A 27,483-nucleotide genomic window follows, 5' to 3' on the forward strand; every position below is an offset into this window, starting at 1 on the left:
GCCGTCTCATTTCTCTTCATATTAGAGTTGATTCTTAATGTTAATTTGTAATGGCTCATTTAAAATTGTAGGAGAATGACCTTGACACATGTAACGTGATTGAAGGATGGAATATTATACTAAGTGTGGTTCTAGGTTTTAATTAAAGATCCACAACCCCCTCTACAATGTTAAGGGGTAGTGGCTAGAACTCTACTCACTTACGTCATCCTAATTTTCTATCAACGTATACGTGAAGGTTGTGTTTCCAAATGCCTATAAGTTCTTACCTTGCGAATCAATCTTGTCAAGTAGAATTTCTTGATTTTACAGTACAATGCCAAGTGGAACAGTTTTCTGCTCAGTTAGCCTTTATTTCTTGCTTTTGTGTTGGTCCAGCCTGCCAACTCATTGTTTAGTTACTTGTGCCAGTTTTGTGCACAGAGGCAATGAAACTGATCAACTTGCTTTGCTTGAATTCAAGGCTAAAATTTCTCATGATCCTCTCCAGGTTTTGAGCTCATGGAATGATTCTATCCACTTCTGCCAATGGAAGGGTGTTATATGCAGTCAGCGTCACCAAAGGGTCACAACATTAGATCTTCGTCAACAGAAACTGGAGGGATCTCTATCACCATCCATTGGCAATCTAAGTTTTCTTAGAGTTCTAAATCTCAATAATAATAGTTTTCGCAATGAAATCCCTTGCGAGACTGGTTATTTGTTCAGGTTACAGATTTTACGCCTCCAAAACAATTCATTTGGAGGGGAAATTCCTAGAAACTTATCAAGTTGTGTCAACCTTGAAGTCCTTGCCATTTCCAACAATAAGCTTGAAGGGACAATTCCAGTGGAGCTTGGATCTTTATCAAAGCTCCGTGGACTCTTATGTACTTTCAAACAATCTGTCTATTAGTGATAACGGATTTGGAGGTATGTTGCCAGAAGTTATAGGAAACATGTCGACCCAACTTAGACTACTATTAGTTGCAAAAAATAAAGTGTTTGGAAAAATCCCAACAGGAGTAGGCAATCTTGTTAACTTAGAGGTTTTAGATCTACGGAGGAACCAATTCACGGGCCATATTCCCAGCAATATTGGGAATCTTCAAAAGCTACAGGTTTTGCAGTTCGCTATGAACAGGTTCTCTGGGGCTATACCATCTTCTCTGGGCAATCTAACATTGTTAAGCAGGCTTAGATTAGACAGAAACAACTTACAGGGGACCATTCCATCAAGTCTTGGGAGATGCACTAATTTAGAATGTCTAGATCTCTCTAGTAACGATCTAAGTGGTACCATACCCCCTGAAGTAATTGGTCTCTCATCCTTGTCAATTTATCTTGATCTGTCTCTAAACCAATTGACTGGTTCCTTGCCCTCAAATGTCGGTAACTTAATAAATCTGGGTTTTCTATCTATATCTGAGAATAAATTGTTTGGTGAAATTCCTGATAGTTTGGGCAGTTGCGTTATTACAACAACTATTGATAAATGGTAATTTCTTTCAAGGGAATATTCCATCATCCTTGAGTTCTTTGAGAGGCATTGATTATCTTGATCTTTCATCCAACAACTTGTCTGGCCAAATATCCAAATTTTTAGTGAACTTACCCTTTTTGATGAATTTAAATTTATCTAATAACGACTTCAAGGGTGAAGTACCAATTGGAGGAGTCTTCAACAACGCAAGTGCTATTTCACTTTCAGGAAACGATAAACTTTGTGGTGGCATAACCGGGTTATATTTATCCAATTGTCCCATCAAAAGATCAAAGCAGACTTGGTCTGTTTCAAAAACAGTGATAATTCTTATAGTTGTTGGAATTTGGTTGCTGACTATGATGTTATGTTTGATAATTATTCATTGGTGGAGAAGAACAAAAAGGAATTCCTCTTCTGCATCACCATTGTTGGCTTCACTTTGATTGGCTCGGGGAGTTTTGGTTATGTGTATAAGGGGATCCTAGACCATAACGAAATGGTAGTGGCAGTGAAGGTTCTTAACCTTCAACATCGAGGAGCTTTTAGGAGTTTCTTGGCTGAATGTGAAGCCTTGAGAAGTATAAGACATCGAAATCTTGTCAAAATAATAACCGCTTGTGCAAGTGTTGATTTCCAAGGAAATGATTTCAAGGCTTTGATCTACGAGTTTATGGTTAATGGGAGCTTGGAGGAGTGGTTGCATCCCAATGTAACTACAGATGTCTTACAAGAGGCGCCGAGGAATCTAAACTTTCTACAAAGACTTGATATTGCTACAAATGTTGCTTGTGCAGTGGATTATCTTCATAACCATGGCCAAACACCAATGGTTCACTGTGATCTCAAGCCAAGCAATGTTCTTCTTGATGATGAGTTGACAGGTCATGTAAGTGACTTTGGATTGGCAAGATTCCTTCTAGAGGGCACCCATAACCTTTCAAGTAATCAAACAAGCTCCATTGGTGTCAGAGGAACTGTTGGTTATGCTGCTCCAGGTAAATACTTTTAACTATTTTATCATTCCTTGAAATTCATATGACTCTTGTATTTCTTTCCTCATTTTTACCTCCTAAAAAATTCCTTAGATGATGTGGTTATACAAGCTAAGCTATATTATTTATAGGGAGTTTCTTTGTACAAATGTATAATATTTCCAATTGCAGAATATGGTATGGGAAGCGAGGTTTCAACTTATGGTGATGTGTACAGTTATGGCATACTCTTATTGGAGACGTTCACAGGGAAGAGGCCAACCGATGAGATGTTTAATAGTGATTTGGATCTTCATAATTTTATGAAGGCAGGTATCCCTGAACGAGTCATTGAAATAGTGGATCCAGTTCTTCTTCTAGAAACAGAAGAAGGACATACGAGCATGAGAAGTCACAACATTCGGGATTGCTTGATTTCAATATTTGGAACTGGAGTCACTTGTTCTTCAAGGTCACCGAGTGAAAGGATGAACATGAATGATGTTACAGACCAGCTGCATTCTATCAAGAGCAAACTTCTTCAAACTCCAAGACAGGGTGAGAGACTACCGTAACTTTATGAGTAATTTTCTTGTGTTTTATAATTAAATGTCTGATACAACTTCAGAATAAGGTTTGTTAAACAATGTCCAACTCGCAATATGTTATAATGAATGTAATTTTATTTTTTACTCATATAATAAATAAATCTAGATTGTCATTGTTTGCCATTAGAAGGTAAGTGCTCAAATTTATATTAAGGAGTGTAGTGTATGAATATTAAGCATAATCAGGAGCATGTATAGTTTAAGATTTTGAAGTTAGTGTAACTGAAACACCAAGTTCTGAAATAAAGAATTATTCTGTTATGAAGTGCAATAATAAAGGTAATCTTTTTCTAGAACAATTTTCGATCTTAGCCTAACACATTAAAGTTTGTCTAAAACAACCAGCTTCAGTACTGCTTTATTGTTGGATTCAAATTAAGTATCACATACGGCTGCCGGCGTAAAACTTTAAATTAGAGTTTTAGTGTGGAAATATAAATTTATCAGAGATTTATAACTTCGTATAAAACGGTTATGTATGCAAATAGTTCTCACTTATTTATATTAATAGGGTATTTATAAAGTTGATTTTTCAAATTTACTCATTCTAGTATTATTATTTAACAAAAAATAATTTATATCTGTCCACTGAAAATTTGAAGGTTTATTGCACTAATTGTATGTATAAAATTTATTTGTTTGGAGTAAAAAGTTTGATTTTTGAAATAGGGTGCACCCTGAAGAGATCAATTCAAATGTAAGATGATTGAGGTTCGTGTGGTTTGATTGTGCCGAATTTTAGAAGTATTAACTATGTGGTGAGTTTGATAATCAATACTATTGATTTGTGATATAAACATTTATAGGATTTTGATAATTTTATATACATAAGATCATATAATTGAGATAACAAGAAGAATTAGAGAATTGTAATTGAAAATGACGGTTTAGGTTATATTGAACGATCATATCTTAGTAGAAGTTGGTAACTATCTTTCTTATAAAAAGAAATTTTAATTCAACAATCATGAACCAATATATAGTGTCATAACATAAACTAGTTTGACAGTGTGTGTGTCTATCTGGCTTTTGACAACATTTTCAAAGGAGGTAGTTTATACTTCATACAAATGACAAATCATTGCAACTTAGTGAAGGCAATTTCCCATAACTGAAGCAGCAATTGGATCTAAAAAGTAAAAATTCCATAGGTTTACGTATTCATATTTCATAGTCAAATAAACCGTACAATCCATCTTTAAGAGTTCCACAAAATCCTGAATTGGCACAAAATTTAGTTCTAAAACCTTCAATTATATTTATAAAAGAGATGATTATGAACCACTTTCCTTGGAATCTGAGGACTAAAGTATGGTCCTAATTAAAGATCTACAAAGCCCTTTTAAATGAACTTATGGCGTTGGGTCGGTAAGTGTGAACCGGTTGGAGAATTCCGAGTTTCCAACACACACAGAATTGGACTGCTTAGCAGACCAGAGTGGGGTCTTAATTAAAGATCCAAAAGCCTTTTACAATGAACAACGAAAGTAGCTAGAAGTCTGCCTAGTAGCAGCCCACATCCTTAATTCTTTATGCACATGACATGACTTGTAGCATTTCCTAAGTGCCTCTTAAAGTTCTGAGCCTGTGAAGAAATCTTGTCAAGTTGAGTTTCTTAATTTCACAATGGAATAATGAGTCCAATAGCTTTCTGCTCGGTTAGCTTTTTTCTCTTGCTTTTATGCTTTTTCAAGCCTGCAAGCTTATGGTTTCTTTGCTTCTGCCAATTCTCTGCTCAAACACGATGAAACCGATTGACCTGCATTGCTTGAATTCAAGGAGAAAGATATTCATGATCCTCTTCTTGGCGTCTATTTTTCTTCCAAAATATGCATACAAAAGCAGAGAAAAGAGAGAAAAAGAACTAACATCTTCTAATGAATAGTCATAACATTAAAAAAATTGCTATTCTAAGTCCCTTAAAAATCAGTTTTGCACAATTTCTGAGCTGCTGGTGTTAATTTAACCACAGAATAGTATGAACTAAACAATTTCCAGTAAGAAAGGTGGATGCACGGAAAATGCTATGATCCCACTGTGCATGCAAGGGACGAATGTTGAATCCATAAATGATTTTATATCACCCTGTAAAAATGGTATGATTCCAAGTTCAAGAATGACTACGCCAGTCTACAGAATCCAGGAATAAATTACCTGCTTAGTAGAAACATTCAACTTGTTAGCCATTTATAATCATATCACCTAATTCTCTATTTTCAACATTCCCATTCACAGAAATGAAAGCTTGACCCACAATGGGTTCCCTAATAGATTCTGTTTTGGAAAGAAAACGCAGGTATTGAGAAAATAAATAGTACCAAAGAAGCTGTGCATCTAAAGAAAGGAATGAAACGTGTTCTTTTGCTTCTTCCTACATTCCTTTATCCAAACATGTTGGAATTGAGAGTCAGCCATCTCACACCAAGCTTCAGCAATCAATGAGTTGCTTGTCATCTTTTTAATTCCAAATTTGAGCTTTCTGGCTTATCAAAAAATTCCACCCAATAAAAAAAAAAAAATAATAAAAAATAAAAAAGAAAAAAAGAAAAGAAGAAGAAGAAGAAGAAGGGGTTTTAACTTACCCACTGTAATTATCAATTATGAACCTCGGCGACACTCTAGCTGCTTGGTATTCTCTAGTAGTACCTGCCAAGCAATTCAATCAATAATCCTAACAATTCATGCAACTAATAATCAAGTATGTTGTTTAGGGAATTAATGAAGCAAATAAACATAAGAATTCCATTAGCAATAATTATAACACAGGTCCCAGATGACAATCAAACTAAATTCACAAAATAAGGACAAGGAAAATTATGAACAGAAAAAAGAAGTTTTTACTTCTCGAATATAATTTGCTACTGCCTTGCAGCCTTCAGTAGCAAGTTGCATGACATCTTCAAATGTATCAGTTGGTAACTTAGCATCCATCTGTGGCAGGAAAATGTCAGAAATGAGAGCTCTAGGAGTAAATTTTTTTCCAAATAACTTGAAAACTCTGATAATCAACATATGCATAAACCTCAATGATGAGGTAATAACGGTACAAAAAACAAAGGATATAATATCAACAGTTAAGATTACATTCCACACTTCAAAAACATTACAAAACTGTGCCAGAAACTAGAATGACAAAAGTGTTCAAAAGAACCTGAACCAGAACCGATATATCTTGTTCAACTAATTGTGATTAATAGAAGCATGCTCTGTTTTAGTTTGAAATTATTTTTCAACCAGCTAGCAACACAACATCAACCATTCATCAAAGGATACCAAATTCATTAAAGATCTAACATGACAGCCTGAGAGAAGGGTTTGGCCTAAACCTGGCTAAAAGAGATTCAGCAATTACAGAGAAAAGAAAGAGAAAAAATTCTAGCAGAGAGACTTAATTTCATGCCATCTGAAAAAGATCAAATGCTAATAACTGGTACGGTTTTAAACCACTGTAGCATAAAGCAAGCACCTTCTTTCTTTTATTTGATTACCATGTGAACCAGGATCAACATTCACTTCTTTGCAACCACATGCTGTATAAATGAAACCAAACAATTCATATAAACCAAAAGAGGCAATTTTTATTGAAGACAATACATGAACCCAACTCCATACATCTAAGATTTAAAGCTATAATGCAAGACATGTAACTTTCATGAGCACAGTCATAAACAAGAAAAGCAGAATCTTAGACAAAAACCTGAAGGAGAGTAACTTTGTCCAATGTAGGTAGAATGCCTACAGTGACATCAGGACCTCCAGCACTATCTTCAACATAATTCAAATCTGCCCACATCACAAATCTTCAGTATGGTAATCAAGTGTACAAAATTTAATACCATACCATATAATAACTAATTGAAAAACAAATCATACTGCTTCAAGAAAAGGGGATCAGGAAAATGACAATACCAAGAAGAGGAATACTATTGAGGTATCCAGCACTACAAGAGGTAACAATATCATGCATTGGAATCCCAGCATCTGCAAGAGCTAATGTTGCAGCATTAATACATGCAGATCGAGTTCCTGCAGACAACAAGTCCCAAATCAACAACATATTCTTTCTTCTTTTTCATGGAAAATGAGCCCTAACACTAATGCTTTAGCAGCTTTTTAGAATTAAATGAAACTGCTAGTCCTAAGCGATTTATGCTGCCTATCAATAGAGGGTAGCAATCGATGTTCACATAGTCAATGCCACCCCAAAACTGATCAAGTATGGGGTAATCCAGTTACGGGTGGTGAAAAAGGGACAAAGAACTTGAGAGACCCAAAGAAAGAGGGCATGGTGAGACAGGGTAAGACATCTGAAAGATTAACTCCAGTTTAGAACTTGAAGAGAATATGTCAATTGTACTTCCTCTCTTCGACCTCTTTCATATACATAGATCAGCTCTTATGTCCGCTTATGTTCTTTTTCAATGCAAAAAGAAAAGTAAAAGAAATGGAAGTCTGCAAGTCCATCACCAATTGCGAGGCAAGGGTAACCACAAAGAAAGTCTACATGGAGCAACCACACTACCCCTTTAACTAATGAAATAAACCCTAGTTCACTAATAAACCAAGTACAATGAAATCTAAAATTATTTTTTTCCGGTTTCCATTCCATTGGCTCAGCTCAAGGAGCCCTTTTTTGGGGGAGGTCCGGAGGGGGTGGGGAGAAATTATATAAATGCACAGTCATATACTGAGGTATGAGTTACCTCCATCTGCTTGTAGAACTTGTACAAAAATATCTATCTGCAGAATCAACAAAAAGTATTTAGAAAAAACCAATCCTGTTTAGGAACTAGAAAGGGTTGCCGGTGATCTGTAACATACCTGAGAACGAGGCATTAAATTGGTCAATATGCATGCTTCCATTGTCTGACGAATAACAAGAGATATCTCTGTTGATCGCCTAGGTGTACCATGAAAACAGTCATGTACTAAACAACATAATATACTACTAAAGTACTATTCATCAATTAAGTTGTACAAAAAGTGAAGTAATTGTTCAAAACAAATCACAGATACATCTAAAAGCTCTAAAACTTATTGCTAACAACAAGTTCCAAACAAACACAAATGTCAATTCCTCCTTAAGTAACAGTTCACTCTTTTTAGAATATTTTTTCCAAAAACCCTTAAAATCAACCATTATTTATGCATAACCCAGTGAACCTCAGATTAAAAAATTACAAGCCAAACTTTATCCATATTCCGGTGCATGTACAGTCAATTTTCCACCCAATTCAATACATGTAAGCAATTTGTATACTGATGTGAAGACTTGTAAATTAAATTTTAAAACATATGAAAGACTATAAAGAATATGTTCTAACCTGTCACCCTTCGGTTTTCTCATACGATCTCCAGTACTAAAATTAGCCATACTGTACTCACAGCGCACCTGAGAAATACACAAATACAGATTATCAGAGTTATTTAAATTAAGACATTAGAAGTTTTACTGAGAATGTTACCAGTGCTTGGTCAGTAATTTGCTGGCTCCTATTTTGAACCTAAAAAAAAAAGTAAATTGCTTACAGAATGAGGATCACTTTTGCCCTATTCACAGAGAGAGAGAGAGAGAGAGAAGGGTACCTCTCTAGGGCCATAGACAGCGGCAATAACTTTTGTGTTACCCATCTCAAACATAGCAGAACTAGAAATCGAAAGGCAAAGTAAATTGAAATTGAAATTAATCTGGAGACAAATAATTAAAAGAAAAGGTAGTAAATTACCCATCTGCTTTGGCAACGACACCAATCTCAGCTCGTAGTTGCCTCATCTAGGATTGTGAAAACAAATATGAAATTTAATATTGGAAAAATGAGTATAAAAGGAACCAAATAACGAGAAAAGAGATTTATACTTCCACAGGGCGGCGACCATCTAATCGAAGTCCTTCAGGGCTTACATATTCCATCTCTATCAACTATGTGAAAGTGGAAACAGGATAGAATAATGGAGGGTTAGTTTCCACTTCACAAAACAACCTCTTTCTAAACTAAAACTATAACTACCAAACACCCACTTCCTGTTTCACTGCTTATATATAACTATAATGTCCATAAAATTGTATCGGAATCGAATTGTGTTCTCCCAATATTTAACAAAATAAACAAAGCCCTAACTCATATGAACCTAATACAACTATCAAACAAAAAAGTGAAACCCAGTAAAACAAAAGGAAGAAAGAAGTAACTTACATCGCTCAAAGGTTTATGATAAAGCGGTAAACAGAAAGGGCAAAAACCCTAAGTTCAACAAGTTTCGCTCGCCCGCCGATGCCACAGTTGAGTCAATTGAGTTACTTGAGTTTGCAGAGGATGAACTCACTTGGGCCGATTGTATCATTTGAAATAAGAGCTGAATGAGATTTTAAATCCTGAGGTTTGGAAAAAAACGTTTGGTCCAACAAAATCTGAAAAAAGTCATTATAGTCCCTATCAGACTAGAGATGGATTCGAGCCGTACCGAGCCAAGTCAAGTATCTGGCTACTTGAGCTCGACTTGGTAGCTATAGTATCAAACTCAATCTCGAGCTCAAGCTTGGTCGAGCCTGAAGTTATGAGTTCGAGCTCAAGTTTGAGTACTGAAATGGATACTCAAGGTCGAACTCGAGCTAGGTCTAAGCTCGATTAGGATTAATTTCGATCGCTGATCGAGCTCGAATAAAAAACTTCATTCCAGGGTGTGACAGAGTTAGGGCATGTTTAAGTTCCACATTCAATTATTTGCTTACCTTAATAAATATAAACAATCCAAAATGGAAATAAAACAAAAACAAAAAAAAAATGAAAGAGCCATACAAGACTAAAATCAAGAAAACAATATGGCCTCGATATAATTAGCGAACTAATTTTTTTTAATTGGATTAAAATTAGCATCTAATTGCAGGGATTATGAGACAAGTTTACACTTACATTAACAATTTTAATCTCCAAACAATTTTTCATATAAAAGATATCTCTTACAATTACGATTTATCTTCCTTTGAAAATCAATTCATACATATTAATTATAATTAGCATGAACCGAGAATTAATTAAAGTGACAATTTATGGTGCATCTGAAATTAATTATTCAAGAATTGAAGATTCTTTCTCCCATAATCTAATTTTCATTTATGATTATAATATTGTAGTATATATAAATGTACATATAAATTAAAGTAGTAAAACAATATTAAGTATATAATATCTATGTATATTAATGTAGTTAAAAATAAATATATTATAGTGTACTAAACATAATATAGAAAAAGAAATAATTGATGCGATTGAAATAATTAAATATATAGTTGAAGTGTGGTGAGAATGCTTGCAAACTAGCCAAGCTTAGTCAACCACCGTCGGGTTCAAGTTCGAGCCTAGGAAAACCATGTTCGTATTCAAGTTGGGTAAATTGATGGGTGTTCGAGTTTAGTTTGTTTGTTATCTAAGCCTCGCATCAAAGTTCGAATTCGAGCTTTAATAACTGCTTGAACTCTTATTCAATCTCACCCTATAATTACTTCAGTTTATTCACATTCAGTTTTAAAATCAAATTTCCATAAGCTTCAAAGTTCTAGAATGCGTGATCAAATTTTAAATCAAATTATAGAACCTGATTGCAATTGCATTATCAAACTAAACTAAACAATGTTAATCAAGTACTCAGCAACATTATAAACAAGTTGAAAATTGCTCACAGTAGCCCTCTCAGATCAAATTTCTTGCATCATGTAAAATTTTGGTTGTATGCCCCTCCTCCATGTGTATATCAAAATCATGTCTTAATACCACAATATATATATATGTACAATTGTACATCATATATATGTATTTATTTTCTCCTTAACATACATAACACAGCTAAAGGCTAAAGCTAATAAGTACTATTATTATAATTTGTTGTATTTATATATTATAATGAATAAATATATAATGGACTAATGGAAATATTCAAAATTTTCAGACAAATCAATGGTATTTTTCAGTATTATTTAAAACGAGGGTAAATTTTTTAAAATAAATATCAAAGCTTTTGAAATAATCTTGAAGGAGCAATTAATATATATAAATATATGATTAATATACATAATCAACATGTATTTTGATGTTCACGAGCTTCATAGCTCGAAAGCTCGTGAATTTTAAACTATTCGCAAGCTCTAGAGCTTGAAAGCTCGTTCAATATCTCACCGATCTCGAACTATTCACGAGCCTAAGAGCTCGAAAACTTGTTAACTATTTGTGAATTTTCAACCGCTCGCAAACTTTCAAGTCGAGTACACTACCATGTTCAATACTCAGTTCGAACATTACTCGAACTATTTGAGTTCGAGTTCAATTCAACAAATTCCGAGCCGAATACAAACTTCAACCGAGCTGAACTCGAATTGTTCATGAGCAGCTCGGTTCGGTTGTAGGCCTAGGTGAGAAGGCATGAATATATATATATTTTTTTGTGAATTTAAGCCCATGTGAGGCTCCACATAACATAAAGTGGGAAAAATCCCCCTCCACAAAACGTAGATCATAATCGTTAACTTCAAAAATAGTATGGGAGAAACAAACTAAATAGTGCCAGAAAGGAAGATTAAAAACATTAAATCTTAACAAATATCTTCCAAGCAAACAGTATGACCAAGTTAGCATAAAGTTTCACCAAAATTTCAGTTTTTCATCAAGGTATTCAGCTAAAAACCGAACTGAACATGCAAAACATAATCTCAAAAGATTATCTTAAAGGTTTTAACAAAGGATTAAATTAAAACTCAGTTATTTTACTCCATTTCAAAGCAACAACCTCTTACCTATGCTCACCAGTCATGCCACTAATTTTCACTAAATAATCATCCACTAATTTTCACATAGTTCAAGGGTTTCATAATTTGTAAAGTTTGAGTTGATATCATTTCAATATAAGCATGTACAGATTAGAGAACTTAGGAAGCTGAATCTCTTAACAAAGTGTTGGCTTTACTGGACCCGTGAAATGATAACACTAGCAATGAAAACACCCATATGCATAACACATCATTAAATCTAAGAGTGACAGAGTTTTCTTCTTTTGTAAATTCCACATATATAAACCAACCAAGAACCATTTATTTTTTCTCACTTACTGTTCTGCTTAACCTGATACGACGTTATACCTACCATGGAATAGTCTGAAGATCAATTATCGATTATCGAAGCCTTGGAAGTGGATTCCCCACTAAAATTTTTGAAAAGGAAATAAGTGGGTAGTGGACAGCTTCATTTTTTAGGTGCCATTCAATGTTCAGGGTCCTAATGATTTAGCAAATTGATCTATAAAACTGGTGAATATTCCAGCATATTATTTGTCTATTTGGGTTAATATTCCTGCCTATCTAACTTAACCATCTGCTGAAATGCCATTCACGCCAACCCACAATTACTGTTTTTGGATGAAGAAGAATATAGTATACAACTCATGCAAAGTCATTCAAAATAATCAAGGGAAGCTAAACAAATCCATTTATGATCATCAAGAAATAACTGCTTACACTGTATAAAAATGAAACTCTCTAATGAGAAAACTCATTTCACTGAGTCAATTGGGGTCATTTAATTCGTTGCCAACTTTCAATGAACTTGGAACAATAAACCAAAATTTTCCACAGACACGACAAGATATATTCATAAAGTCATGTACAATGAGTCAAGTCTTTGCCTAAAGTAAAATTTGCAATGATTAGATCCACTGAACAATAAAAAATCGTATTATATTTTATGATATTTTTTATTTAAGAAATTAAGAATTTCAAAATTATAAAAAAAATATATATATATATATACGGATTTCTGGGATTGGACTATTTTGGCCTAGGTTGCAGTTGAAGAATCAACCATTATTCTTGTTAGTTTTACACAGGAAATGTCCACAGAAAAAAAGAAAAAAATAAAAAAGGAACATGTTAATTGGGCATGCTCAGAACCAAAAATAAGATCTACCCACAACCTACTAAAATTCTCACGTTGATGTTTAATTTAGCATAAATTGAAGATTGACTTCATACAGACACATACACAATACAATTTCCTGAGAAAGGAGAGTATAGTGAACTCCACCTATAATCAACAATTGAAAAAAGAAACTCCACTATAAATGTGATAATTTGGAAAAGGCTGAATGTTTGTGATTGAGAAAATGGGGTTATCAGACTTGACATGTTTTTGCTAGAGACCGGAGTAAAAAATACGATGAAGAAGAAAGTTCTGCAGAGGTTCAAAGAAAAAAACACCTTATTAACCAATCATCAAGTCAACTTTCCACATACTCATTTAAAATTGTAGGAGAATGACCTTTACACATGTAACGTGATTGAAGGATGAACTATTAGACTAAACGTGGTTCTAATTAAAGACCCACAACCCCTTTTACAATGTTAAGGGGTAGTGGGCAAGCTTGCGTCTTAATTTTCTATCAACGTATACATGAAGGTTGTGTTTCCAGAATGCCTATAAGTTCCTAGTGTCACGGGTTGGGAGTTTCACACCCAAAAGGCTAACCTATTAGGTGGAGGGACTCCTCCCATTTATAAGCCCAAGACCTCCCCAATATGCTTTCAATGTGGGATTTGTTACATTCTCCCCCACCCAATCCTGTGACGCCCTCGTCACAGGTGGGGTCCCCTGCCTACCCATCCACCTCACTCTCGTGTGGACCCACAATCACACATGGACGCCCCTGCGTGGGCGCTTGACGGGACATCGAAAGACAAATTGGGTCTGCTCTGATACCACTTGTCATGGGCTGGGAGTTTCACACCCAAAAGGCTAACCTATTAGGTGGAGGGACTCCTCCCATTTATAAGCCCAAGACCTCCCCAATATGCTTTCAATGTGGGATTTGTTACACTAGTCTGTGAAGCTATCTTGTCAAGTTGGGTTTTCTTAATTTCATATATAGTTCAACGATGAGTCGAACAGTCTTCTGCTCGTTTAGCTTTTATCTGCTGCTTTTATTTTGGTCAAGCCTGCTATCTTATGGTTCAGTTGCTTCTGCCAGTTCTGTGCTCAAAAGCAATGAAACTGATAAACTTGCACTGCTTGAATTCAAGGCTAAAGTAGCTCATGATCCTCTTCAAGTTTTGAGCTCATGGAATGATTCCAATCTTTTTTGCCAATGGGAGGGTGTTACATGCAGTCGGCGTCACCAAAGGGTGACCAAATTACGTCTTCCTCATTCAAAATTGGAGGGGTCTCTATTGCCATCTATTGGAAATCTGAGTTTTCTTAGAGTTTTGAATCTCAATAACAACAGCTTCCGCAATGAAATCCCTCACGAGATTGGCTATTTGTTTAGGTTACAATATTTAAACCTACAAAATAATTCATTCAGAGGGGAAATTCCTAGCAACTTATCAGGTTGTGCCAACCTTGAATGGTTTAGTGTTGGCAATAATAAGATGGTAGGGAAACTTCCAGGGGAGCTTGGATCTTTATCAAAGCTTCGTGGACTCTATGTATTCAGCAACAATCTAACAGGAGAAGTGCCTATTTCCTTTGGCAATTTGTCATCTCTTGAGATACTTTCAGCAAGTATAAATCAATTTGAAGGAAGAATTCCAGCAACACTTGGTCGGTTGAAAAGGATCAAGGTTATGGCATTTGGAGGAAATAAGCTATCAGGTACTATTCCTCCCTCAATCTACAATATATCTTCGCTTGAGGAAATCGATTTTGAGGTGAACCAACTTAAAGGGAGTCTTCCCTTAGACTTAGGCTTCACTCTTCCTAGCCTTGTAGTATTAAGTGTTGCTACCAACCAATTTACCGGACCCATTCCTCCTTCAATATCAAATGCCTCAAATCTAACGGCACTTGCTATTTCAGACAATAGATTTAGTGGAAAGGTGCCCACATTCGAGAACCTACATAAACTACGAAGAATTAATATTTATTCTAATCAATTAGGACATGGGGAAGAAGATGACTTGAAGTTTCTCAATTCTTTGCAAAATGCTACGACCTTAGAGGAATTGGATATTAGTTATAACAACTTTGGATGTATCTTGCCAGACATTATAGGAAATTTTTCGACCCAACTCATATCACTATCGGTTGATAACAATCAAATGTTTGGAAAAATCCCAATAGGAGTGGGCAATCTTGTTAACTTTGAGGTTTTAGATCTATGGATGAACCAATTCACGGGCTATATTCCCAGCAGTATTGGGAATCTTCAAAAGCTACAGACTTTGCAGGTCCATGGGAACAAGTTCTCTGGGGATATACCATCTTCTCTAGGCAATCTAACATTGTTAAGATGGCTTAGATTAGACAGAAACAACTTACAGGGGACCATTCCATCAAGTCTTGGGAGATGCACTAATTTAGAAGATTTAGATCTCTCTCGTAACAATCTAAGTGGTACCATACCTCCTGAAGTAACTAGTCTCTCATCCTTGTCAATTTATCTTGATCTATCTCTAAACCAATTGACTGGTTCCCTACCCTCAAATGTTGGTAACTTTACAAATCTAGGTGTTCTAGATATATCTGAGAATAAATTGTCTGGTGAAATTCCTGGTAGTTTAGGCAGTTGCGTTAGCTTGCAACAACTAGCCATGGATGGTAATTTCTTTGAAGGGAATATCCCATCATCTTTGAGTTCTTTGAGAGGCATTGATTATCTTGATCTTTCATCCAATAACTTGTCTGGCCAAATACCCAAATATTTAGTGAACTTTCCCTTTTTGATGAACCTAAATTTATCTGACAACGACTTCGAGGGTGAGGTACCAATCGGTGGAGTCTTCAACAACGCAAGTGCAATTTCACTTTCGGGAAACGATAAACTTTGTGGTGGCATAACTGAGTTACATTTATCCAAGTGTCCCGTCAAAGGATCAAAGAAAACTCGGTTTGTTTCAAAAAAAGTGATAATTCCTATAGTTGTTGGAATTTTGTTGTTGACTATGATGTTATGTTTGATAATTATTCGCTGGTGGAGAAGAACGAAAAGGAATTCCTCTTCTGCATCACCATTGTTGGCTTCACTTCTACAAGTGTCCTATGATAATCTGCTGAAAGCAACTGCTGGTTTCTCTTCAGAAAATTTGATCGGTTCAGGGAGTTTTGGTTATGTGTATAAGGGGATCCTAGACCATAACGAAATGGTAGTGGCAGTGAAGGTTCTCAACCTTCAACATCGAGGAGCTTCTAGGAGTTTCTTGGCAGAATGTGAAGCCTTGAGAAGTATCAGACATCGAAATCTTGTCAAAATAATAACTGCTTGTGCAAGTGTTGATTTCCAAGGAAATGATTTCAAGGCTTTGATCTATGAGTTTATGGTTAATGGGAGCTTGGAGAAGTGGTTGCATCCCAATGTAACTACAGATGTATTACAAGAGGCGCCCAGGAATCTAAACTTTCTACAAAGTATTGATATTGCTATCAATGTTGCTTGTGCAGTGGATTATCTTCATAACCATGGCCAAACACCAATGGTTCATTGTGATCTCAAGCCAAGCAATGTTCTTCTTGACGATGAGTTGACAGCACATGTAGGTGACTTTGGATTGGCAAGATTCCTTCTAGAGGGCACCCATAGTCTTTCAAGTAATCAAACAAGCTCCATTGGTGTAAGAGGAACTGTTGGTTATGCTGCTCCAGGTAAATACTTTGAACTATATATTTTATCATTCCTTGAAATTCATATGACTCATGTATTTCTTTTCTCATTTTCACCTGCAAAAAAATTCCGTAGACAATGTGGTTATACAAACTATATTATTTATAGGGAAGTTCTTTGTACAAACATATGATATTTCCAATTGCAGAGTACGGTATGGGAAGTGAGGTTTCAACTCAGGGTGATGTGTACAGTTATGGAATACTCTTATTGGAGATGTTTACAGGGAAGAGGCCAACCGATGAGATGTTTAATGGTGACATGAATCTTCATGATTTTGTCAAGGCAGCTATCCCTGAACGAGTCATTGAAATAGTAGATCCAATTCTTCTTCAGGAAACAGAAGAAGGACAAACAAGCTTGAGAAGTCACAGTGTTCGGGAGTGCTTGATTGCGATATTTGGAATTGGAGTCACTTGCTCTTCAAGGTTGCCGAGTGAAAGGATGAACATGGATGATGTTACAACCCAACTGCATTCTATCAAAAACAAACTTCTACAAACTCCAAGACGGGGTCAAAGGCTACTGTAACTATATAAGTAATTTTCTTGCGTTTCATAATTAAATATGCTATACAACTTTAGAATAAGTTTTGTTAAACAATGTTCAACTCGCAATATGTTATAAATGGGTGTAATTTTTTTTTTTTTCACTCATATAATAAATAAATCTGTGCACTCATTGTTTGCCCTTAGAAGGTAAGTGTTCAAATTTATATCAACCAGTGTAGTGTATGATAAAACTTTGAATTTGAATTTTATATTGTGGAAATATAAATTTACGAGTCAATTGGGGCCATTATGGATGCAAACTTTAAATGAAATTAACTGTACTTATTGTATGTATAAAATTTATTAGTTTGGAGATAAAAGTTTGATTTTTGAAATGGGGTGCACCTTCAAATGTAAGATGATTGAGATTTGCATGGTTTGATTGTGACGAATCTTACAAGAATTAACTATTGATTTGTGATATAGAAGTCGATAGAGATTTTGATAATTTTAACATAAGATCATATAATTGAAATAAGAAGAAGAACTAAAGAAATTTTTATTCAACAATCATGAACCAATATTTAGTGTCATTTTTCAAAGGAGGTAGTTAACACAAGTCATTGCAACTTAGATAAGACCATTTCTCATAAGTTCTCAGCCTGTGAAGAAATCTTGCCGGGTTTTTTAACTTCACAATTGAATGATGAGTCCAATGGGTTTCTGCTCAGTTAGCTTTTATGTTTTTCAAGCCTACAAAGCTTATAATATCTTTGCTTCTGCCAATTCTGTGCTCAAACGCAAGGAAACTGATCTGACTTGCATTGCTTGAATTCAAGGAGAAAGTTATTCATGATCCTATTCATGGCATCTATTTTTTCTTCTTTCTTCGAAAATATGCATACAAAAGCAGAGAAAAGAGAGAAATAACATCTTCTAATGAATAATCTTAACATTACAAATTTTTTTTTTTTTTTTTGGGTCTCAGTACTTGCTATTCTAAGTCCCTTAAAAATCAGTTTTGCACAATTTCTGAGCTGCTGGTGGATGCACGGAAAATGCTATGATCCCACTGTGCATATGCAAGGGACGAATGTTGAATTAAGGAGACATATCACTTTTGCAATCCATAAATGATTTGATATCACCCTAAAAAAATGATACGATTCCAAGTCCAAGAATGACTAGGCCAGTCTACAGAATCCAGGAATTAATTACCTGCTTTGTAGAAACATTCAACTTGTTAGCCATTTATAATAATCATATCACCTAAGTCTCTATTTTCAACATTCCCATTCACAGAGATGAAAGTTAAACTGCAACGGATTCCCTAATAGATTCTGTTTTGGAAAGAAAAAGCAGGTATTGAGAAAATACATAGTACCAAAGAAGCTGCATCTAAAGAAAGGAATGAAATGTGTTCTTTTTCTTTCTTTATACATTCCTTTATCCAACAAGTTGGAATTGAGATTCAGCCATCTCACACCAAGCATCAGCAATCAATGAGTAGCTTGTTTTTTTAATTCCAAATTTGAGCTTTCTGGTTTATCAAAAAATTCCCCCCAACCAAAATAAAAATAAATAAATAAATAAATAAAGAAGGGGTTTTAACTTACCCACTGTAATTAGCAATTATGAACCTTGGCGACACTCCAGCTGCTTGGTATTCTCTAGTAGTACCTGCCAAGCAATTCAATCAATGATCCTAACAATTCATGCAAGCAATAATCAAGTATGTTGTTTAGGGAATTAATGAAGTAAATAAACAAATGAATACCATTAGGAATAATTATAACACATAGGTCCCAGAAGACAATCAAACTCAATTCACAAAATCAAGACAAGGAAAATTATGAACAGAAAAAAGAAGTTTTTACTTCTCGAATATAATTTGCTACTGCCTTGCAGCCTTCAGTAGCAAGTTGCATGACATCTTCNTTCAACTTGTTAGCCATTTATAATAATCATATCACCTAAGTCTCTATTTTCAACATTCCCATTCACAGAGATGAAAGTTAAACTGCAACGGATTCCCTAATAGATTCTGTTTTGGAAAGAAAAAGCAGGTATTGAGAAAATACATAGTACCAAAGAAGCTGCATCTAAAGAAAGGAATGAAATGTGTTCTTTTTCTTTCTTTATACATTCCTTTATCCAACAAGTTGGAATTGAGATTCAGCCATCTCACACCAAGCATCAGCAATCAATGAGTAGCTTGTTTTTTTAATTCCAAATTTGAGCTTTCTGGTTTATCAAAAAATTCCCCCCAACCAAAATAAAAATAAATAAATAAATAAATAAAGAAGGGGTTTTAACTTACCCACTGTAATTAGCAATTATGAACCTCGGTGACACTCCAGCTGCTTGGTATTCTCTAGTAGTACCTGCCAAGCAATTCAATCAATGATCCTAACAATTCATGCAAGCAATAATCAAGTATGTTGTTTAGGGAATTAATGAAGTAAATAAACAAATGAATACCATTAGGAATAATTATAACACATAGGTCCCAGAAGACAATCAAACTAAATTCACAAAATCAAGACAAGGAAAATTATGAACAGAAAAAAGAAGTTTTTACTTCTCGAATATAATTTGCTACTGCCTTGCAGCCTTCAGTAGCAAGTTGCATGACATCTTCAAATGTATCAGTTGGTAACTTAGCATCCATCTGTCGCAGGAAAATGTCAGAAATGAGAGCTCTAGGAGTAAATTTTTTTCCAAATAACTTGAAAACTCTGATAATCAACATATGCATAAACCTCAATGATGAGGTAATAACGGTACAAAAAACAAAGGATATAATGTCAACAGTTAAGATTACATTCCACACTTCAAAAACATTACAAAACTGTGCCAGAAACTAGAATGACAAAAGTGTTCAAAAGAACCTGAACCAGAACCGATATATCTTGTTCAACTAATTGTGATTAATAGAAGCATGCTCTGTTTTAGTTTGAAATTATTTTTCAACCAGCTAGCAACACAACATCAACCATTCATCAAAGGATACCAAATTCATTAAAGATCTAACATGACAGCCTGAGAGAAGGGTTTGGCCTAAACCTGGCTAAAAGAGATTCAGCAATTACAGAGAAAAGAAAGAGAAAAAATTCTAGCAGAGAGACTTAATTTCATGCCATCTGAAAAAGATCAAATGCTAATAACTGGTACGGTTTTAAACCACTGTAGCATAAAGCAAGCACCTTCTTTCTTTTATTTGATTACCATGTGAACCAGGATCAACATTCACTTCTTTGCAACCACATGCTGTATAAATGAAACCAAACAATTCATATAAACCAAAAGAGGCAATTTTTATTGAAGACAATACATGAACCCAACTCCATACATCTAAGATTTAAAGCTATAATGCAAGACATGTAACTTTCATGAGCACAGTCATAAACAAGAAAAGCAGAATCTTAGACAAAAACCTGAAGGAGAGTAACTTTGTCCAATGTAGGTAGAATGCCTACAGTGACATCAGGACCTCCAGCACTATCTTCAACATAATTCAAATCTGCCCACATCACAAATCTTCAGTATGGTAATCAAGTGTACAAAAATTAATACCATACCATATAATAACTAATTGAAAAACAAATCATAATGCTTCAAGAAAAAGACGAGGAAAATGACTATACCAAGAAGAGGAGTACTATTGAGGTATCCAGCACTACAAGAAGTAACAATATCACGCATTGGAATCCCAGCATCTGCAAGAGCTAATGTTGCAGCATTAATACATGCAGATCGAGTTCCTGCAGACAACAAGTCCCAAATCAACAAGAAATTCTTTCTTCTTTTTCATAGAAAATGAGCCCTAACACTAACGCTTTAGCAGCCGTTTAGAATTAAATGAAACTGCTGGTCCTAAGCGATTTATGCTGCCTATCAATAGAGGGTAGCAATCGATGTTCACATAGTCAATGCCACCCCAAAACTGATCAAGTATGGGGTAATCCAGTTACGGGTGGTGAAAAAGGGACAAAGAACTTGAGAGACCCAAAGAAAGAGGGCATGGTGAGACAGGGTAAGACATCTGAAAGATTAACTCCAGTTTAGAACTTGAAGAGAATATGTCAATTGTACTTCCTCTCTTCGACCTCTTTCATATACATAGATCAGCTCTTATGTCCGCTTATGTTCTTTTTCAATGCAAAAAGAAAAGTAAAAGAAATGGAAGTCTGCAAGTCCATCACCAATTGCGAGGCAAGGGTAACCACAAAGAAAGTCTACATGGAGCAACCACACTACCCCTTTAACTAATGAAATAAACCCTAGTTCACTAATAAACCAAGTACAATGAAATCTAAAATTATTTTTTTCCGGTTTCCATTCCATTGGCTCAGCTCAAGGAGCCCTTTTTTGGGGGAGGTCCGGAGGGGGTGGGGAGAAATTATATAAATGCACAGTCATATACTGAGGTATGAGTTACCTCCATCTGCTTGTAGAACTTGTACAAAAATATCTATCTGCAGAATCAACAAAAAGTATTTAGAAAAAACCAATCCTGTTTAGGAACTAGAAAGGGTTGCCGGTGATCTGTAACATACCTGAGAAAGAGGCATTAAATTGGTCAATATGCATGCTTCCATTGTCTGACGAATAACAAGAGATATCTCTGTTGATCGCCTAGGTGTACCATGAAAATAGTCATATATAAAACAACAAAATCTACTCCTAAAATAATAATCATCAATTAAGATGTACCAAAAGCAAAGTAATTGTTCAAAACAAATCACAGATACATCCAAAGGCTCTAAAACTTATTGCTAACAACAAGTTCCAAAACAAACACAACTGTCAATTCCTCCATGAGTAACAATTCACTCTTTTTAGAATATTTTTTCCCAAAAACCTGAAAATCAACCATCATTTAGGCATAACCCAATGAACCTCAGATTAAAAAATTACAAGCCAAACTTTATCCATATCCCGGTGCATGTACAGTCAATTTTCCACCCAATTCAATACATGTAAGCAATTTGTATACTGATGTGAATACTTGTAAATTAAGTTTTAACACATATTACAGACTATAAAGAATATGTTCCAACCTGTCACCCTTCGGTTTTCTCATACGATCTCCAGTACTAAAATTAGCCATGCTGTACTCACAGCGCACCTGAGAAGTATACAAATACAGATGATCAGAGTTATTTAAATTAAGACATAAGAAGTTTTATTGAGAATGTTACCAGTGCTTGGTCAGTAATTTGCTGGCTCCTATTTTGAACCTGAAAAACACAGTAAATTGCTTACAGAATGAGCATCACTTTTGACCAATTCACACACACACACACACACACACACACACACAGAGCAGGGTACCTCTCTTGGGCCATAGACAGCAGCAATAACTTTTGTGTTACCCATCTCAAACATAGCAGAACTACAAATCACAGGGCAAAGTAAATAAAAATTGAAACTAATCTGGAAACAAATAATTAGAAGAAAAGGTGGTAAATTACCCATCTGCTTTGGCAACGACACCAATCTCAGCTAGTAGTTGCCTCATCTAGGATTGTGAAAACAAATACAAAATTTAATATTGGAGAAATGAGTATAAAAGGAACCAAATAACGAGAGAAGAGATTTATACTTCCATAGGGCGGCGACCATCCAATCGAAGTCCTTCAGGGCTTACATATTCCATCTCTATCAACTATGTGAAAGTGGAGACAGGATAGAACAATTGAGGGTTAGTTCCACTTCACCTAAAAAACCTTTATCTGAATTGTTACAATAGAAGCTTGAAGACCGCTATATGATCCAAATGAAAATTCTTTAATACAAATATTTCAGATTCAAAGCAATTTTTAATAACCGGCCCGGGATGAAACCCGGCAAAGTGGCCGAGTTGAGAGTTGACTGATTGAACCGGTCTGACCAGCGTGTCAGACTGGTGATGTCATCATACTGATGTCAGCATGATATGTCATGCTGACATCAGCCTGATGACGTTATCCAATAGGAAAAAATGAAGAAAAAAATTAATCCTATGAGAAAATAAAAATAATACAGATTGTAGTTCATTTCAACATGAAAAAAAATGCAGATTGCAGTCTTGCAGCAAAATAAATAATGCAGATTGTAGTTCATTTCAACATGAAAAAAAATGCAGATTGCAGTCTTGCAAACTTTGCTGCAAACTGTACATATTTACAACCTTACAAAAACCAATAACCATCATTCTTATGCATTACAAACTTACAAAAATTGCGTTACAAACTTGAACACTGTTGTAACACTGAACATCTATGATTCTGATGCACATATTTACTTGGTCATGTTTTCTAATAGCAATTTATTTATTTATTAAATTTTTGTTGGAAAGAATAATAGTAAAACCATCTAAATAGCCATAAGAAAAACCAATATCCAACACAATTTCTCTGCATTCAAGTCTCTCTTCCATTCTACAATTCTAACAGCTTCACTCACAACACTATTCTAACCAGCAGTCCATTCTCCTCCACCTACACACAATATACACTCTTATCGGCACATGAATCCCAACAACTATTAGCATTTTCCTAAAGTACTCATTGGCAGCTTGATTACAAAAGTTAGTCTCCACCTTAATAGTGATTTACTAATCAAAATCAACAAAACAAATACACACAAAAAACCACAGAAACAGAGCAACTCTGATGATAAATTTGGTCAATTGCTCCTTGGCCTCATTCCTTTACTCTGATTCACTGTTTAATGAAATTGAATTACAAAATTTTCACATGGAGAGGCAAATCATCCAAATAATGTCCGATTGTATTGAATATTGATCCTAAACTCGTTTTTCTTTAAACTTGGACTCGATTACTTTTCTGTTTGCTATAACTCTAAAAGATTCTAGAAAAAAAAAAAAAATTGATATCAGAATTCATCAACAATATGAAATCATACTCAACATCATTGCAGTAATTTTATTAAAAAACAAAACCAAAAGATTACCTGGTTAAACCAACTCGTGGAGGCGACAAACGTCACAGCAGGTTGCCGGTATCAAACAGAGACTAAGGATTTCAAAGATTAAGAGTCGAAAGGATTCTGTTTTGTTAATTTTACTCAACGTTTAGTAAATTAGGATTCAAGAATCGTCCAAAGACGAAGAGTTTTGTAGATTGAGATTCAAAAGCAGACAAAGTGAAGATGAAATGAGATGAGTACCTCGTCTGACAGTGACTGCAGTGCTGCCGGCAGCCGTGGTCGATTGAAGAACGTGAACCTGGAAGAGAGGGATTCGTTCGTCGATTGAAAATGGTAAAGGAATTTGGAAAATTAGAATTGAAGAAGGGGAATAAGAGTTCACCCTGTTTTGGGTTAAAACTGGTTGGACCGGTGTTGGCTACAGTAACACCAGTCCAACCATTAGTTTTTGGGAATCTTTTTGCTTGAAATATTTACTTGTCAGAAGATGAAATCACATGAGGACTGTGTTCAGTGGAACAGGAGGTATTGCAGAGGGAGATTGGAAGGCTACGAGCCTTGTACCAGCAGCAGCAACAGCAACCACCACCACCTTACTAGTCATCGACGCTCTAGCAGCAGAGACCAGTTTGCGAAGCTATCCTTGAAACACAAGGATGCAAATTCTGGCCATGACTCTGTGACTAGTCCACTCCGCATTTTAAGTAGTTGATTTAGCTATTACATTTTTCCTTCATGAGTTCTTTAGATAGTTGATTTAGCTAGTACATTTTTCCTTCATGAGTTCAATTCTGCACAATTCTGCCAATATCTTAGACTTAATAATAATGTGGTGGAGCTTAAGTTTTTAATGTTTAGACATTTTTAGCATTAAAAATTAACTACCCACATGAGATTTGGAAGATAATGAGAGAGTGGATTAAATTAAACAAGCTTGGATTTATTAGGATAGTGTGAGATGGGTTGCCAAATAGCAAAGTCTAAACAAAACCTGAACTAATCTGAAATTTGTTTATTTGATGTTTAAATCTCAGTCACATTCACATAACTTATGGATTTATATATATTTTGTGGAACACATTTCATATATTAATTAATAATGATCATTAACAAAAGATTATCTTAAAGGTTTTAACAAAGGATTAAATTAAAACTCAGTCACATTTCTTTTATAATTGAGAATATGATTCAGTTATTTTACTCCATTTCAATGCAACAACCCCTTACCTACGCTCACCAATCATGCCACTAATTTTCACCAAATAATCATCCACTAATTTTCACATGGTTTAAAGGTTTCATAATTTGTAAAGTTGAGTTGATATCATTTCAAAACAAGCATGTACAGAGTAGAAAACTTAGGAAGCTGAATCTCTTAACAAAGTGTTGGCTTTACTGGAAATGATAACACTAGCAATGAACACACCCACATGCATAACATATCATAAAATGTAATAGTGACAGAGTTTTCTTCTTTTGTAAATTTCATATATATAAACCAACCAAGAACCATTTATTTTTTCTCACTTCTGCCTAACCTGATACAATGTTATACCTACCATGGAATAGTCTGAAGATCAATTATAGATTATCGAAGCCTTGAAAGTGGATTCCCCATTAAAATTTTTGAAAAGGAAATAAGTGGGTAGTGGACAACTTCATTTTTCAGGTGCCATTCAATGTTCAGGGTCCGAATGAATTAGCAAATCGATCTATAAAATTGGTTAGTATTCCAGCATATTATTTGGCTATTTGGGTTAATATTCCTGGGTATCTAACTTAACTATACGCTGAAGTGTCATCCACGCCACTCCACAATTACTGTTTTTGGATGAAGAAGAATATACAACTCATGCAAAGTCATTCAAAATAATCAAGTGAAGCTAAACAAATCCATTCACAGCGGCAATTTTAACAAACACAAGTGAGGACTTGAAAAGATTACATAAATAAACCCAGAAAGAAAAACCAGAAACTCACCGAGGATTAAATTAGCGATGGCCGGTGAGTCTTAGATTCTCAGGATGCTGAAACGCATAAAGAGAAAACACTTGTTAATAAACAGAGGAACTGGTTCAGACTTCAGACTTAAACAAATAGACAAAACATCAAAATTTTTACCCCCTGATAAAATTCGAAGACGAAGAAGAACGGCTAGAGTTGCGTTGAGACAGCACGAGACAACAGACTTCAACACAAGACGAAGACGACGCAAGACTGAGACGACGGCGACGAGATCGGGAACGGCAAACGTCGACGTGGGCAGATGGAGAACACACAGTCAGAAAGGAGAAAGCTTTTAGTTAGGGTTTTTTCAATTTGATTTTTACGATTTTGCAACAGGGGCGGATTTGTCAATTTTGAATACTGTAAAATTATCATCGCCCCCTTTAATAAAATTTTATTCATTTGTCATTGTAATTCTATCATTAACAGTGTTTCTATTCTATAGACTATAATGATATTCCTAATAAAAAAAAGGGGTTAAATAGACATTTCAGTTTTCGAAGCATTAGCACACTAGTCTGACGAGGATTATAATGACCTTTTCAGATTTTACTGGAGCAAAGTGATAAATTTTCAAAATCTCAAGGGCAATAGGTATTTATCCCTTGAAATAAGTACGAGAAAAATTTGTGCAACTTCATAAAAGCTTGGTTTAGATACAATTTATATAATTGAACAAAAATAATATAATTAAGAGAAATAAAATAAATAATAATCAATACTTTTTTTATTTTTATTTTACCTATTAGTTTATCATCGAAAGTAAAAGAGTGTCATATTTATATTAATTTTCATATATTAAATATCATTCACACACACATAGGAATATTTTTAGTTTGGGTTAACATATAGAAATAAAATCCAAGTTTGGGTTCTTGAGTTGGACCTAAGTATCATTCACAGCAAAAAACTCAAAATTAGATTCGAAATTGTAGACCAAGACACCAATAAAATTTTCCTCACCATATAACACGGCAAGGAAGTTTTTACTAAAGTTCTAAATATACAATGAGTCAAGTCCTTGTTCTAAGCTCAAATTTGGTTTAGTTGAGATGCTTTTGAATAGTCGTAAGAGTTTTACCGGTGCACAAAAATAGAGTTATTGTGGTTTATGATTTAAGTTTTTAACTTTAATTGTTCTCAATTATTTATATTAGTGGAGTATTTATTAAGTTGATTTTTCAAATTTACTCATTCTAGTATTATTATTTAACAAAAACTAATTTGTATTTTCCATTGAAAATTTGATCTTTGTTATTGTAGATATGTTTAATACGAGAAGACAAGCAACAATATTCCAAATAAAAACACTGAAATTTATTTTTCTGCATTGTTCTTACATGCAAGGAACCCAAATCGAGATTGGAAGG

At 34.8% G+C, this 27,483-nt stretch overlaps 4 protein-coding genes across 7 annotated transcripts; 2 read left to right on the plus strand and 2 right to left on the minus strand.

Moving 5' to 3' along the window:
* The first annotated feature begins 674 nt into the window (after positions 1–674).
* Positions 675–3,105, plus strand: LOC116111731 (receptor kinase-like protein Xa21). The gene is given in 5 exon segments (XM_031397880.1): positions 675–1,453; positions 1,455–1,513; positions 1,643–1,721; positions 1,799–2,460; positions 2,629–3,105. Coding segments are annotated over 5 exon segments (1,962 nt in total). The 3' UTR covers positions 3,012–3,105.
* A 2,017-nt stretch (positions 3,106–5,122) lies between these two features.
* LOC116111708 (exosome complex component RRP41 homolog) lies at positions 5,123–8,975 on the minus strand. Of its 2 annotated transcripts, XM_031397852.1 has the most exons (12): positions 8,902–8,975; positions 8,771–8,817; positions 8,631–8,691; positions 8,510–8,548; positions 8,369–8,436; positions 7,866–7,944; positions 7,748–7,784; positions 6,954–7,070; positions 6,742–6,827; positions 5,886–5,975; positions 5,627–5,690; positions 5,123–5,198 (listed from the first exon to the last, which is right to left on the minus strand). In XM_031397852.1, exons 1-11 carry the CDS (start codon positions 8,953–8,955, stop codon positions 5,643–5,645), a joined length of 726 nt encoding a protein of 241 aa, XP_031253712.1. In that variant the 5' UTR covers positions 8,956–8,975; the 3' UTR covers positions 5,123–5,198; positions 5,627–5,642. The 2 variants fall into 2 exon arrangements, with proteins under 2 accessions (XP_031253712.1, XP_031253711.1); XM_031397851.1 differs by lacking the exons at positions 5,123–5,198; positions 5,627–5,690 and adding an exon at positions 5,715–5,829 and having other exon boundaries at positions 5,866–5,975.
* A 4,984-nt stretch (positions 8,976–13,959) lies between these two features.
* Positions 13,960–17,349, plus strand: LOC116111732 (probable LRR receptor-like serine/threonine-protein kinase At3g47570). Its single transcript, XM_031397881.1, has 2 exons — positions 13,960–16,660; positions 16,828–17,349. The coding sequence occupies exons 1-2, from the start codon at positions 13,960–13,962 to the stop codon at positions 17,208–17,210; spliced, it is 3,084 nt and encodes a 1,027-aa protein (XP_031253741.1). The 3' UTR covers positions 17,211–17,349.
* A 622-nt stretch (positions 17,350–17,971) lies between these two features.
* On the minus strand, positions 17,972–26,135 carry LOC116111709 (exosome complex component RRP41 homolog). Of its 3 annotated transcripts, XM_031397854.1 has the most exons (16): positions 26,087–26,117; positions 24,489–24,897; positions 24,347–24,404; positions 24,131–24,226; positions 22,779–22,841; positions 22,648–22,694; positions 22,508–22,568; positions 22,375–22,413; positions 22,234–22,301; positions 21,730–21,808; positions 21,612–21,648; positions 20,818–20,934; positions 20,608–20,693; positions 19,752–19,841; positions 19,491–19,554; positions 17,972–18,388 (listed from the first exon to the last, which is right to left on the minus strand). In XM_031397854.1, the coding sequence occupies exons 5-15, from the start codon at positions 22,830–22,832 to the stop codon at positions 19,507–19,509; spliced, it is 726 nt and encodes a 241-aa protein (XP_031253714.1). In that variant the 5' UTR covers positions 22,833–22,841; positions 24,131–24,226; positions 24,347–24,404; positions 24,489–24,897; positions 26,087–26,117; the 3' UTR covers positions 17,972–18,388; positions 19,491–19,506. The 3 variants fall into 3 exon arrangements, with proteins under 3 accessions (XP_031253714.1, XP_031253713.1, XP_031253715.1); XM_031397853.1 differs by lacking the exons at positions 24,131–24,226; positions 24,347–24,404; positions 24,489–24,897 and having other exon boundaries at positions 26,087–26,135; XM_031397855.1 differs by lacking the exons at positions 24,347–24,404; positions 24,489–24,897; positions 26,087–26,117 and having other exon boundaries at positions 24,131–24,256.
* Positions 26,136–27,483: the final 1,348 nt, after the last annotated feature.

The sequence above is a fragment of the Pistacia vera genome, unplaced genomic scaffold, assembly GCF_008641045.1.
Source record: "Pistacia vera cultivar Batoury unplaced genomic scaffold, PisVer_v2 Contig65, whole genome shotgun sequence".
NCBI lineage: Eukaryota > Viridiplantae > Streptophyta > Magnoliopsida > Sapindales > Anacardiaceae > Pistacia > Pistacia vera.

Bases quoted from the DNA above. Each gene is read 5' to 3' on its own strand.
- LOC116111708 (XM_031397851.1), bottom strand. From the start codon at position 8,955: ATGGAATATGTAAGCCCTGAAGGACTTCGATTAGATGGTCGCCGCCCT. The intron at 7,785-7,865 runs GTATGTTACAGA...TTGATTCTGCAG, and splicing joins ATTTAATGCCTCGTTCTCAG to ATAGATATTTTTGTACAAGT. The intron at 7,071-7,747 runs GTAACTCATACC...TGTTGTCTGCAG, and splicing joins AGTTCTACAAGCAGATGGAG to GAACTCGATCTGCATGTATT.
- LOC116111732 (XM_031397881.1), top strand. From the start codon at position 13,960: ATGAGTCGAACAGTCTTCTGCTCGTTTAGCTTTTATCTGCTGCTTTTA. The intron at 16,661-16,827 runs GTAAATACTTTG...TTCCAATTGCAG, and splicing joins TGTTGGTTATGCTGCTCCAG to AGTACGGTATGGGAAGTGAG.
- LOC116111709 (XM_031397853.1), bottom strand. From the start codon at position 22,832: ATGGAATATGTAAGCCCTGAAGGACTTCGATTGGATGGTCGCCGCCCT. The intron at 22,695-22,778 runs GTATAAATCTCT...TCACAATCCTAG, and splicing joins ATGGTCGCCGCCCTATGGAA to ATGAGGCAACTACTAGCTGA. The intron at 19,842-20,607 runs GTTTTTGTCTAA...TTCCTGCGACAG, and splicing joins ACAAAGTTACTCTCCTTCAG to ATGGATGCTAAGTTACCAAC.